General features: G+C 42.8%; 1 protein-coding gene and 1 pseudogene across 2 annotated transcripts; one reads left to right on the top strand and one right to left on the bottom strand.

Annotated features, from left to right (window-relative positions):
* Window positions 1–1,970: 1,970 nt before the first annotated feature.
* LOC133910164 (protein NLP3-like) lies at window positions 1,971–7,840 on the top strand (annotated as a pseudogene).
* Window positions 7,841–8,549: 709 nt separating this feature from the next.
* On the bottom strand, window positions 8,550–14,384 carry LOC133892038 (beta-amylase 1, chloroplastic-like). Of its 2 annotated transcripts, XM_062332780.1 has the most exons (5): window positions 13,773–14,384; window positions 13,535–13,624; window positions 10,351–10,561; window positions 10,146–10,262; window positions 8,550–9,582 (listed from the first exon to the last, which is right to left on the bottom strand). In XM_062332780.1, exons 1-5 carry the CDS (start codon window positions 14,294–14,296, stop codon window positions 8,791–8,793), a joined length of 1,734 nt encoding a protein of 577 aa, XP_062188764.1. In that variant the 5' UTR covers window positions 14,297–14,384; the 3' UTR covers window positions 8,550–8,790. The 2 variants fall into 2 exon arrangements, with proteins under 2 accessions (XP_062188764.1, XP_062188771.1); XM_062332787.1 differs by lacking the exon at window positions 13,535–13,624.
* Between the last annotated feature and the right edge of the window lie 201 nt (window positions 14,385–14,585).

Here is a 14,585-nt window from a genome sequence, read left to right as displayed (position 1 = left end):
TACCGTGATAGCTCAAGATGACGGCGATTTCATGCTACAACGACCCCTCCCTTCGAAGCCTCCATATCCGGAGGACATTGATGACCCTGAAAAATAATGGTGGATTTGCTAGTACCCATCCTTACAACTTCTCAGTACCACCTCGGAGACGATAAACATCTTACCTTGATAGCATTGACTAACATAATTCGCATTCTTCCGCTAATTTGTATTGCAACTTTCCTCCGCCATCTTGACATGATCTAGGTATTCAATATCTATGCACTATGAACTATGCAAATGACAGTCATGACTATTTATTTTGTTTTTTTATTTTATTAGTTCAGTTCGATAGGTATATGGTTAGTGTCTTATATGAATATACTATGTTACAAACTATTTATAAACTTTATGTCTAATTAATATGATAATAAGTTTATTATATTAACGTACTATCCAAAGATAATTCTTTCCAATATATGAAAAGTATTTGTGAACTCAAGTTTTAGACACGCCAATGTTTGTGCTAGTGTCCTCTTATGACTAATGTTATAGCACGAGTACCTTGGTGACTGGTATAGACTATGATTGTATCACCAGCATCTCGAAGATTAACATTAATTGCAGTTCAAACATCAACCATTTGATTGTATGAACCGTTCAACATCTGGTTGTGCTTGCTTTAGGATGAATGCTTAAAGCAAGCTTTGACTTTGATTAAGATCAAAGGGATATATGCTACTTTTACACCCACTTAAAATTAACAGCTTTCACAGGTAATATTTTTATAGGATTCTATGTCTCCATACAGAGGCAATAATAATTCATTGCTGAACTTTTGCAGAATGAAATGATCACACTAAGCAACAGCTTTTACAGGGAATCTCTGTCAAGCATCAATGCCATAATTTTTCAGTTTTCACAGGAAATTCTATGCTCTAGCCCCCAGTCAAGCCCATACACTCAATCCATACACCAGCCATCATAAATAACCTCATCCTCATATATGGATTGATCACTCATTTCTTAGCTTTCTCAACTGCAATATCTTCTTCAGCTCCATCAAGCCCATCCAAGAAATATTAGCGAATTTTCATCCCCCAATGGGTCGAACCGTCGATGTGCTTCTATGATGACCTTTGTAGGCTTCGCAAATTCCAGGATATCTCCTACACCTATGTCCTACGCTTTTTCATGTGTGCCAACTACCAATACGACAAGCATCATACGAGTATCCACCGGTATAACAATGTATATCACTAATGTGACATTTTCCATACGATTTCATGCACTGTCTTACTAATCCCCCCTCTTATTTTATTTGTCCAGTCTCCTTCACCTATTTATGACTTCATGGAATGACTAAATATGAAGCAAAATACACACTAGAAGTGGTGGGTCGGCATGAGCATGCAGTGGAGAAGGGAAGTGTATGAACATCGAGAGTATAAGCAAAAGTAGGAGCAACTATGGCTCAAACGTCAGGAGGAGGAGCGTATGAGTAAGGCAACAAAGGAGTGTGCCGTGGCTGAGACACGCGAAGCAAAGAGAGAAAGGAAGCGGGAGATGACCTGTCGCGCTAAAGCGAAGGGCCCTGATGCCCCGCGAAAGGAAAAATATCCTAGATACACTCAGTAGAGAGCATCTATTATAACTTGAGTCTATTTTCATTCCTAAACATATTTGGTTTAGTGGTGGCACGCTATTAAGTTAGTCTTTAGACGTACCGTACATGCCAACGTTTATTATCGTCATCTCTTTATGGTTAGGGTTCATTCGTGCAGCAACGAAAAACCACATATCCCATATAATATTTATCAACGCATGTAACCTCTATGATAATCGTACTTCACAAATATTATTAATTGATAAATTAGAATTTGTATCCTCCTAATGTTACTTCCTAAAAAATTACCTACACAAATATATTAAATGAATAATAAAATTTTGATAAAATTACATTGAAACAAATTTACACACAACTAGATGCGATGTGCGTGATAAAACGACACAGGCGACCTATATTCAGGGTACCAAATATGGTATTGTGCGTTGTATTCAACACCTCAAGTGTCGAATACAGAGAGTTTTCGATATCTGAGGTGTCGAATATATGTTGGGTCTATCGTTTTTCGGTGTCTTAGATATAAAAATTGATTTTTTGATGATTGTGATACCGAATATAAATGCTAGGTTTACAAATACGCTGATATATTATCAATTTAATAAATACAGTGATATTTATTATCAATTTTTTTATTTTTGCCCCTCCTCCGCTTCTCTCTCTCCTCCTCTTCCGCCGTCGCCGTCGCCGCTAGCGCTGACAGGCTCGCCCGCAGTTACCAGTGAACATCGACCTCGACCCCTCACCTTCTTCCGCGCCCGGGGACGGCTGCGGCCCTGGCGACGCCTGGCCGTTCGACTCGCTCACCACGTCCCTGCTCTTCTCCTCCATCTCCGCCTCCCCGCCGCTGGCATCACTACCGGCGAACTCCTCCTCGTGGTTCACGCCGCCCTCGCCGCTCTGGCTCTTCAACGACCGCCAGCTGTTCCCGCTCGAGGCCCCCGCGGCGCCCGAGGCCGCAGTCGCCGCTGCCGTCGTCGAGGAGGTCCAACGGGCCCGCTCCGGTGAGCATTTCTCAGACTTGCTAGCACTCCTTGATTCATCTTCTCTCTTATGTGTTCGTGGATCGTACGATTTTGGAACGATTAGAGAAAGGGAGACGCTTTGGGAGGTTCGCTTGAGATTTTGTGCTCATCTTCGGGTTGGCTGACACTGATTGGATTTGCGGAATCTTTCTGTACCGAAGTTGGAAGGGATAAACACTTGGAATCTTGCTGTTACTCTTGTCGTTAATACGCTACTGACCTAATCTTCGCTGTACGATCCATCAAGTTTCCGGCTTTATTGTTGACTTTGGCATGTTTATTAGTCCCATAATATTTGCCTTGTGTGTTTTGGATGAAACAGAACCTTTGTGCCTCCTATTGCAAAAAAGTGGATAAAATGTTGTAAAGTTAGCAACATCTCTTTGTTGTAATGACACGAATGCGTTTGTTTAGTTAGTGCTAATAAAAAAAAAACTGGCTTTCTTTCCGACTCGGTGGGGCCATGCTTGGTTTTTAATGCTAATGATTGCTAAGATTTGTTGATGGCAAATTGGATTCCACTAAGGAGGTGGGAGGAGTACTCTATAAATTACTGTGCTTACAAAAGGAGGCTCCTTTCTTGTACTATTGTTGCCTGAGTCATTTACTTTAGACTATAATGCATGGACTACTTTGCTGTGACTCCTAGTGGTTGTGTGGTGTCTCAAAAGCTAGCTCAGGCTGTATTTACTAGATTTAGTGGTGGGTTATGACGCCATCGACTGTATACTACTAGATTGTATTCAAAGTTGAAGCAGTTGGATAACATTTTGTTTGTCTCATTATATTATAGTAAAGTAGAATCACGACAATGAGATCAGCTTTACTTACCTGCCGAATAAACTAGGGCAAATTCATTTCATTGGCTCTGGACTGTGTATTGTGTGTTGCAGAATTAATTTTGCTTCACTTTAATGAATGGATAGATCGAATAGGTTCGTAAAACTCGATGCCTGTACAAAGCTTGGTTTGTCCATATAGAAACAGGGATTTACCTGTTGCATATAGGTGGTTTTGGCCCGAAAGGTCATCATTTGATCAGCAGCAGCGTCCCTTTCTTATATGTTATCGTAGCCTTTCTCCAGTTACAATTCACTTTTGTTATCTAGGGAATTCTGACACTACAAGTTAAGAGGGTTAAACGGATCAATCACAAATGGCAGTTTCACCTATCTCTGGATGAAGATGGCACAGATGACTCTTGCTTGTTCAAGGAGAGGCTTACGCAAGCTCTTAGGTACTTTAAGGAGTCCACGGATCAACATTTGTTGGTTCAGGTCTGGGCACCAGTTAAGAACAGAGACCGCTATGTGCTTACTACTTCTGGACATCCTTTTGTACTTGACCACCAGAGCATCAGGCTACTTCAGTACAGGGTTGTATCCATGATGTACATGTTTTCAGTAGATGGGGACAGTGTTGGAGAGCTGGGGCTACCTGGACGTGTCTATAAGCAAAAGGTGCCTGAGTGGACACCAAATGTGCAGTACTATAGCAGTACTGAGTATCCACGGCTGAAGCATGCGATCAGTTACCACGTTCATGGCACTGTTGCCCTGCCTGTCTTTGATCCTTCCGGTCAATCGTGTATTGCTGTCGTCGAACTTATTATGACATCAAAGAAGATAAACTATGCTTGTGAGGTCGATAAAGTTTGCAAAGCTCTTGAGGTTCGTCCCTTTTTTTTGTTTTTGCCTACTGTATTGTTTTAACATCACATACACATTCCAGTGATAACTGCTTAGATATGTGGACGTTAATAACCTTACACACTAGCTATAGCAACTGCATGTAGTAGAAATTTTGTTGAATACTCCCTCATGTTTATGCAATATTGCTTGTGCTATCTGCAGTCAGTAAATCTTAAAAGTACTGAAATATTGGACCATCCGAATGTCCAGGTGAGTCTTCAATCGTTGCAATATGGACAAATAAGTTTTCTGTTCATGCTATGAGGGGTGGTTTATGTTTTTTTTATCAACTTGCTTACTCAGATATGTAATGAAGGCCATCAAACTGCTCTGGTGGAAATACTGGAGATCTTGACTGTACTATGTGAAGAGCACAAGCTTCCTTTAGCACAAACCTGGGTTCCTTGTAAGTATCGAAGTGTATTGGCACATTGTGGTGGTTTGAAGAAGAGTTGCTTAAGTTTTGACGGAAGTTGCATGGGGGAGGTCTGCATGTCAACCAGTGATGTTGCGTTTCACGTGATCGATGCTCATATGTGGGGATTTAGAGATGCCTGTGTAGAGCATCACCTACAGAAGGGGCAAGGAGTTTCTGGGAAAGAGTTTATCTCACGCAAACCTTGCTTTTCAAAAGATATCAGGCAGTTCTGTAAGTTGGAGTATCCCCTTGTACACTATGCTCGTATGTTTGGGTTGGCTGGCTGCTTTGCAATATGCTTACAAAGTTCATATTACTGGACATGATGATTACATATTAGAGTTTTTCCTGCCACCCAGTTGTAGAGATGAAGATGATCAAAATGCCTTGTTGGAGTCTATATTAACTATGATGAAGCAGTGTCTTCGTAGTCTAAAGGTGGTTGGTGGCAGAGACTCGAATGGAGTTTCTCTTCAACTTAGTAACATGCTAAAAATTGAGAATGAAGAATTCAAGACAGATGTGCAATTTGATAATTCTGAAGGTTGCCTTCATGAATCGCCTGAAGGTGATACGCATGGAGTCCACAAGTTTGATAAAGGGAATAAGAAAGTTTCAAATATGTCAGAGGGACATTTGTTGGCTGATGACTACTCTCAAGACAATGGCACTTCTGCTGGTAGACCAAATGGTAGCGGTGCTTCTGATTCTTCATTGCTTCACAAAACCAACAAACCCCCTGAAAGGAGACGAGGAAAAGCTGAAAAAACTATCAGTTTAGAGGTTCTTCAGCAATATTTTTCTGGAAGCCTGAAAACTGAAAAATGCAGCTAAAAGCCTTGGTGGTATGCTTCTAATATTCAAGTTCACTATACTCCTTTCTAGTGTCCCGCTTATTCTGACCTAACGTTAACTCCTGGGTGGCCATACTCGGCTGATATGCAATTTTGTTAAATCTCCATATGGTAGTTTGGTTAGTGCAATTTGTAAATTTCAAAATGACAGCATAACATGTTGGTTTAAGCTTCCATGTTGCATGCATATGCTGTATTATTTCTTTTTATTTGCAAATTGCAGCTACCTCTTTGGTATAGTTGGCAGCTTGACATTTGGGATTTTAGTTTTACTTTAACTTTGTCGGCGTTGGCTTGTTGGGAAACCATGGCTAGGTTGTTGGAGATATAGTAAGTAGCATCTCTTCTTAAAATCTAGAATTACAGAAGGTGATGTCTTGATAATTCTTTGAGACTCAAACACGCTCCTATCCAAAGATCATTCTTGAGACTCAAACTGGATCTACTTTACAGTTCATATTCCTCGGATGCCGGGGGGGGGGGGGGGTTCATAAAGGACATTGGTTGTCATATATCATATACGTAGAACCATCCTGGCAAAAAAAATTCTGTTGATATCCCTGCATTCACGGGATATTGCTAGTGGCCTTGATTAGATTTGCTTGCTATGGTAATGTAGTAGACCTTCCTATGCATGATGGTGTATTTTGCAGGGAAGCTTCTTTTGTTTTGTGTCTATTGTGTGCGTTGTCTGTTGTAAACCCTTTTTTCTGTCAACTTCCTTTTCTGCTGATCTGCTGATTGCCGTTTAGAACATAATAAAGAGGGACCAGATGCGGCAAAAAATTGATTTTTTTAATGACGGTAACAGTGTAAGGGGTTGACTCTGGGATATTGTGAACATTAACTAATTTCTGTTTTTGTATACGACAGTATGTCCTACAACGATGAAGCGCATCTGCAGGCAGCACGAGATTTCTCGTTGGCCATCTCGAAAAATCAATAAGGTCAACCGGTCTCTCTCGAAATTGAAGCAGGTAATGAGTCTGTTCAAGGCTCAGACGTGGCATTTAATCTCACATCTATCACAGGTCCTCTTCCTATTCCTGTCGGTCCTTCATCGGATTCTCTCAATATAGAGAAAGCAACTCAAAATAAAGTTGCAGAACATTCGACCCTGCTGTTGACAGTGGCAGAGATTCTTCTTTGCAAAAGTCACTTGAAAAATGATGGCCACTTTGGTGTTCTCATGTCCCAGTAAGGATTTATAGACAATAACAACAATTCTCAGCATGAAGCAGACAAGGTTTCTCACTCGAGAAGCTCATCTGGAGAAGGCAGCATAAATTCACGGACTTCGGAAGGCTTATGCCAGGGAAGTCCGGCAAACCAGACATTTGTTTGCAAGCCAATTGCTTCGACATTCGCAGAACCTCAACTTAATCCAGAGGAGTTCACCAAAGAGCCTTTTCAGGAACCGTAGCTACCACTTTCCAGGATGCTCATAGAGGATTCAGGTAGCTCCAAAGATTTTAAGAATCTCTTCACTTCAGCAGGTGACCAGCCAATTTTCGCCCCTCCCAGTAATTCGGTGTCAATGAAACATTCAGGGACTGTAACAATAAAGGCGAGTTTTAAGGAAGACATTGTAAGGTTCCGGTTCCCATGCTCTGGCAGTGTTATTGTATTGAAAGATAAAAGACTGAGGATGGATGTCGGCACGTTTGATATCAAGGATCTTGACGATGATCATGAGTGGGTGAAGTTGGCGTGCAATGCAGACTTGGATGAATGCATGGAGATCTCACGGCATTCTGGTAGCCATGTCATCAGACTGCTGGTTAGTGATATTGCTGCACACTTTGATAGTTCTTGTGGGAGCTCTGGTTGATATGCATTCCAGCCTTTTGCTTTGTTCCATGGGTGCGCATAAGTTCTTGTTTGATGAGGTCAGCTTTCACCCGTTGTTAATCTAGTCCTGTTGCTAGATAGCATTAGCAGCTTAATTGTGTTTGATGAATGTATCTTTTTTTTGTACGAAATGTGTAATTGTGCAAATCACAATTGTTGTCAACGATGTACATATTAAGCACTCGGTGCTGAAAACTCTGTTGAACAAAGCTACAAACTGAAATTGTTGTAATGCAAGTCTCTTCTCTTCGTTGTTCAGAAGTGGAACAGTGATGAGTTTGGACTTGGAGGCGCCTTGTTATCCCTTCAGTTCTTTTTGGAGGTTAGATTGTTTTGGAAACATATCTGATTTTTGTAGTTAACTATTCCCTCTTGTAAAGATATTTATTCATTTTATATGCTCCAAGCATATCAAGTTGAGCTATAATGATTTTGAACTGGCGTACTGATAGAATTGTTCATGCCTAAAAGCCAAAATAGGTTTCTTATCGATCCAGCACTGCTGAGGAATGGTTATATATTGTAGTCGTCATTTTCAGGAGTATAGACAAGCGAATCTTCCAGTAAAATAAGTGGCCATTTTATGCAACACAATCCAGAGTTGTTTGCCAGGTTAAAATCAAAGTATAAACTAGTTTTTTTTTATTCCATGCTACGTGGAAGTGGAAGACTTGCCCGTGGTTAGGGCCTACCTGGACAATAACGCAGCTGAAACACCACACACTTCCGGAATACCACTAGAATTGAAATTCCATGCTACTAGGCTAGATGTTGGTTGCAGCAAGTACACGTAGGCGACGGTACTGTTTTTCCTTTCGGAGTTGCGACATCAACAGTCTCGGAAAGTACTCACCATTTTTCCAGTAACTGTATGGAGAAACATTTTACATTATGAACTATGGAAAAGTAGGGAAATATAATACATTCCAAAGTGGAGTTCAATCCACTAAAGCAGTATAGCCATCTTATTGTGTGCAGTGGAAACAAAAGCTGAAGTTAAAAAAAATGGACAACAACTCACCTACTACATTTTCGAAGTGCATTCCAGCCGATGACATGACGTTCATAACTACTAAATATCAACAATAATAATACCAACAATCAAACTATAAAACAATATTCACCAGGGCATGCTAAAGCATAGAAAAGATCATCTCAGAAAGATCAAAGATTGTTGACAACTATCACTTTACAACACAGAACTTTGAGATTAGGTCAGGAGAAAAACCCAGCCTGCCCTTCTGGCAACTAAAATGAGCCATTTACCGAGCGAAACTTTTCCTTCCATGTCGTCGAATCATTTATTTTTGAAATTACAGGTACATGATTCCAATCAATTTGACAACTTTCATGTATATGCACAAGCCCGACTAACTACCCAAACAACTGACATCGAAGACAGGTATCGCTGCCCTCTCCTGAAGTCTAGTCTTGCAAGAAAGGTCCTGGCATCTGACATCTGCCTAACAAACTTAGTAAATCGACTCCAATTGTGGAACTCAAACAAGCTCTTGTTCATCCTAACATAGTTGAAGGAAAAAGATGTTCCTGAAGCACGACCCGAGTAGAGCCTTGAGCTTCTTATGACTTGGTTCAGGGATGTGTCATCCAGCCTTGTCACAGAGTTTTCACCATTCAGAGGAAGATTGCAAATTTTAGCAGCTCCTAGGAGCTGCCGGAGAGTCCCTTCTGGACTGCTCTCCGAATCAGTTCTTTCTGTGTCCCTCAGGTCAAAACAACCGCAACATAATGCAGCTTTGTATCTAGCAAACATTTGAGCGATAGGAAGATAACCATCTCTTAATAGTGTATTATAGTAGCCAGCTGTCAGTTCAGATGGGTGTGAACAAGTATAATAGTGCCAATGTATGCCAGCAACCTTTCCCGATATGGTCACACCAGTGCCAGAGAAGACTGCATCAGCTATCATGCACAACCTCTCTCCATGGAGGAGAAGCATTCCCGAATACCACTCAAGGAAAAACCGACCATAAGGTGTATCCCAACATCCTCCATCACCGCGGAAAAAACTAGTTTCTTCAAGGTTCTTCTGTGAGCCATCTGTGCCAGTTGGACCGCCGTTCCCCCACTCTTGCACCCCAAGAATCTGTGCACGAGCACTCAATGATGATTGCATAAACTGTCAAAGTAGAACAGCATAAATACGTCAAAATTCAATCTTGTAATGCAAAGATAGTATCAGATGCAAAATCAAGAACCTTCAGGAGAACCATGCAAGAACACACATGAGATTGTTGTTTCGCAATAGGATGCAGTTCACTGAGACTAACTTGTAAAAATACATGAATCCTTCTTTCCAGTATTGCACTTATGCATCCTCAAAATGATATAAGCAATGGACAGAATCACACAAGGTTTGCTTAATATTGCTTTAGCTTCAGCTCATGAACCTACAAGCTGAATCCAAGGCCACATGGACATGTTACTTATGGCCTTGTTCAGTAAGCTGAAGCCATCCTTCGGTCTCTTACACATCATATAAGCTGAAATGGGAGTGCAGTAACCTATATGACTTACAAGTTGAAGTCACAAATAACCTGACACATTACATAAGCCTGAGTAGACTAAACAAGACAAAGTAACACCTTGAGATTGATCATCACATATGCGAACTCCACCCCCCAGCATAACAAAATATTCCATTTTGAAGCGATTTTAAGACTATATTATTTGGCAGTCTACCTTGTCATAACATTGAAATTCCCCAAGTTCCGATGAGCTGCCTGGCCGATTTAGCTTCTCAGTTGGGCACAACGGATATCTAAGCTCACCTCCTGGGCCCATTCCAACTTGAACTTCCTGAAAGACAACAGGTGTCAGAGGGCTACATCCTTTTGCCGGTGTAAAATTAATCTTATGTGCTTAAACACCAAGGGAGAATACAAACTGTTACTGTGGCCCCAAGGTAATCTTCGAAAGTATTGCGGAAACTCCTCATGAAGTCCGAGTAAGCTTGCATAGGTGATCTTCCTTTCAGAACAGGGAGAATATCACACCCCAATGAGATGTATTCTTTGTTTCTCCGTTGGTGTTTATCAGTATATGACAAGTCTGGAAACTTATCCATTTCCTCAAGAACCCATTGTGGAAGAGGGATCCTGGAAAGAGATGATATTTCAACCGTTAATCAGAAACGGGAGATACTTTTGTGGGCATAAATGCGATACCCAGTGAATTGAACTTTCCACTAAAGTGACGAAAAGCATGAATAGCTTGGTTGTATAGACCAAAAAAAAAGGACAAAGTGGAAAAATCATAATGGATTTTGTACCGCAAAAACCTGACATGATGGCCTGTGGCTTTGCATTATTTGCTACATGATACAGATAAATATTTCAAGCTAAATGTAACCGCCATACAAGTGACACTTGTGGAAAACTCCAAGTACTAGCACATTCAGCATGCAAAATAATTGATGCTATGAAGCCTTCCACTGATTAAAACGCTGACAAAAAGTTGCCACAAAAATTCATTTTGGCATCTGACAATTACATCATCTACAATTGAGGTATCATAGTTCAAAGACTTCAGAGTCATATATCAACTAGCTTCCATTTCTATCACATTACCATATTACATTGGCATTAGTCCCTAATGACTTTAATTAACTTGGTCCATGTGTTTGCTTGCCAAAACAATTATTAATATCATAACATTCTTTACAAGCCTATTTTATTTTCAACAGTTTTTGTTATCTCCGGATCAAATTTGAGACATGTCATCCTATAACAATATATAGGAAACAAATTACACTGATATTCATGTGCATGCGCGCTTATCTTGCATTTCGCCACGTCTCCACCAACCCTTCTGCCACATTACCAGTACCAACATGTAAGAGAGTTATACCAATATTTATGCATTGGTCAGATGACATGGCAGTCAATGTGGCCAAAAACTGGTTTAACTGATGTAGTTTAAACTGTACAGGGAGGTAATTTGTCATGTTTTGATGAAAAATGGAGTATTTAGAAAACAGAGGAGGCAATACGGATTAATTCCTAAGAAATATAGTGTGCACTCATCTATTTGGGAAGTCATTTATGTGGACTAACCAACAACTTGATCAATTTTTTGTTTACTAACAACGGGTATGTTAGACAAGTTCATGTGACAATTTGTTGGACCACCTTCTGTTATGCTAGAGGCTACAGCCAGGATGAATACCAATTACTTTTATTGGTAGAGCAATTCACTCTCCGTCTCGCTCTCCCTCTCATCCATAATTATTGTTGTCGAAATTGTCATCATCATCTTTTAGGCAGAAAGATAAGCTTATGCAGTTTCAGTCATCTTGGGGGTGCATAAAAGGATGAAATCTAATTTCTTGTTGCAACAATAGCAACATGGAGAGAGAGAGAGAGAGAGAAGCACAAAAGTCTCATGATGAAGTCCCTGCACAAGCTCCTGACGGGCGTCGACACACCTTGGACACGGTGGATTCGACGGTGGTATCTGGTGCAATGATATGGACCCGAACCATCCTGGAAGCACACTGACTCATGAAATGCCCTGTTACGGCTCCTTCCGACTACATGTGCCTCACCACGATGTCAATCCGCGACGGCACCACCACGGCATTCTGGATTAGAGCTCTCTGGGCCCCTCTGTGAAGCCCTGCCAGCCTTATTCTCTCGCTGAACGCAGCCAGACATCTCTGCTGCGGCTCAAGATGAGCTCGCCTCCCTCTCCAGCAGTGACTCACGGGCGTCACGCGCTTGGAGCTCAACCTTCTTCGCCAAGCTCTCCCAACGGACTTACTGGAGGCAGGCCCGAACATACGAGTCCTCCGCGGATCGTTGGCAGAGTTCACCACCAGGCAGGTGTATCTTTTACTGCTTGGTCCGGGTGTCGTGCTGCCCTCCGCTGAGCACAACTGGGAGAATTTTGCCCCGAAGAAGTTGCAAGTCTTTTTCTGGATCCCGCGCCACCGCAAGACAAGGACCCGTGACTTCCTCCACCACATAAACTGCATCTCGAACCCAGGCTGCCCCTTCTGTCCAAATGTGCCTGAAATTCTTGAACACCTGTTCTGCGCCTGCCCTCTGGCGTTCTGTGCTTCCTATGCGTGTTGGGCGTGTTGACTGCACCGGGGAGCTGCTCGGCCATTCACTGGCCGCGACACCTGCTGCACACGATGTTGCTCCTGCTCCCTTGGACTGTCTGGAAGAGGCGTAACAGGATGGTCTTCGACCATGTTCAACTTTCAGATGGCGCCACGGTCCAGCTCCTGATCACTCATCCTGAGCTTTGGTTAGCCACGCTCACCGGGCTGACAAAGTGGTTCTAGCTCAAAATTGGTGTTCCAACCTTCTGCGTGAAATCAGTTAGCTTGTAACTACCCCCCCCCCCCCCATTGATGTTTATCCATGCCCTGGAACCTGGCTGATTATTTTGACCCCGGGTCAAATTCATTGAGTAAAAGTTCAGGTAGGGGCAAGATCCCCCTGTTGCTTCCTCGAAAAAAAAAAACAAACTTGGCATGACACTCTGTCATCTCTAAATGGGCAATCCATGTGCCAAGGGTGTGCACTACCATTTACTATCCTTTGGAATATCAGTGCAAGTGCTAACACATAAAGCAAATATACATATTTGATTAAATATTACTCAATTTTCCCCTAGCTCTTTAACGCTGCATGATTTAGTCATTTAGAAGCATTTGATTCTGGCTACACGCAGGAAGAAGGATAAGTCAAGATCAAGGATAAGTTGCAATATCAGGAAAAAAAATGAGTCTAAAAAAATTACAAGGCTTCCCATCATATTTGTTAGAATATGTTAACAAGTGACATCCTTGACACTTCCACGGCTCCGTACCAGTGTTGTGACAGCATTGTTGCTCCTGAGTGATGATTAATGTGGTGAATATGCTCTGGCCCTGCCTCCACCACATAAACAGCTAGGCAGACTTAGAGAAATTTCTAATGGGCAGTAGTCTTCAAATTTGTATATATGTCGTTCATGTAGTTATGCACAATGCATCATGCTGATCTCCTCAGATTATATAACAATCACCCATATTTGTATAACAAATATACATTCATCAGTCATCACTGATCACAACATACCAAATGGAGTAAAAGATTGGAGCCTTTTCATCACAGTTGTGCAAATTGAGGTTCAACATGCAGTCCCTCGACCCATTCAAATGTGAATTCCTTTTGTAGTATGGATGGTGTTCCAGGATTTTAGGTTAGACACCAAAACTGTTAGACTGAAAAGCATGTACTAAAACCTAACAAAAGAAGTGAATAACATATGAAAAAGGTCCTTTTTTTTGGAGCTGAGGGCAAACGGGAGACGCACCAGAGGGGGTCGTGCGGCCCAGCGCCGCACTGGTGGAAGGCGAGGATGGCGCGCACGCGGAGACCGTATCGCCGCGCCATGGCGGCGAGCTCGAGGTACCCGGCCCAATCGTACTCTCCGGGGCCCTCGCGCTCGACGACGCCCCACCAGAGCTCGACGGCGACGCCTGCAACTCCGGCGGCCGCCAGCGCCGCGAACGAGGCCGCCATGGCGCGGCGGCGCGCCACGCGCCCCCCCGGGCCGACGGCGTCGGCGGGGAGCGTGACGTACACGGGCGCCCCAGGAGGCGCGGCGGGCGGGGGAGGCGGCGAGACGTGGAGGATCTCGCCCCCGCCACCACTGCCGGCTCCGGAGAAGGAGGACGAAGACCAGGAGGAAGACGACGCGGAGGAGGTTGGGCGGCGGGGGGAGGAGGAGGAGGCAAGGCGGATGAGAGGCGCGCGGCGGAGGCGGGAACGGCGGTGGGAGGTGGAGGCAGCGGCAGGGGCAGGAGGAGGGGGCGGCGGCGCAGTGATCGCCGCCATTGGTTGGGAGTGGAAGTCTTGTGTGTGTGTGGTTCTCTCTCGATCAGTCTCGGGGATGGATGGATGGATGGATGGATGGAAACCGCGGTGAGAGAGAGGTCTCAAAGCTTGGAGCTTTCGCCCTTCTTCCCCGCGCTTTCAGGTCATTTAACTTTAACTTTTTGACATTTTTACGAGATGAGTAATAATAAATTTACTATATTGGTATATATTCAGTGATTCAGATGGTCTTATATATATTAGTAAGAGATCAAATTAATGCATGATAAAAGTGATAAATAGTTAAATA

The sequence above is a fragment of the Phragmites australis genome, chromosome 2 (assembly GCF_958298935.1).
Source record: "Phragmites australis chromosome 2, lpPhrAust1.1, whole genome shotgun sequence".
Lineage (NCBI taxonomy): Eukaryota > Viridiplantae > Streptophyta > Magnoliopsida > Poales > Poaceae > Phragmites > Phragmites australis.
The sequence above is the reverse complement of the archived record's forward strand: the minus strand, read 5'-3'. Positions and strand labels throughout refer to the sequence as shown.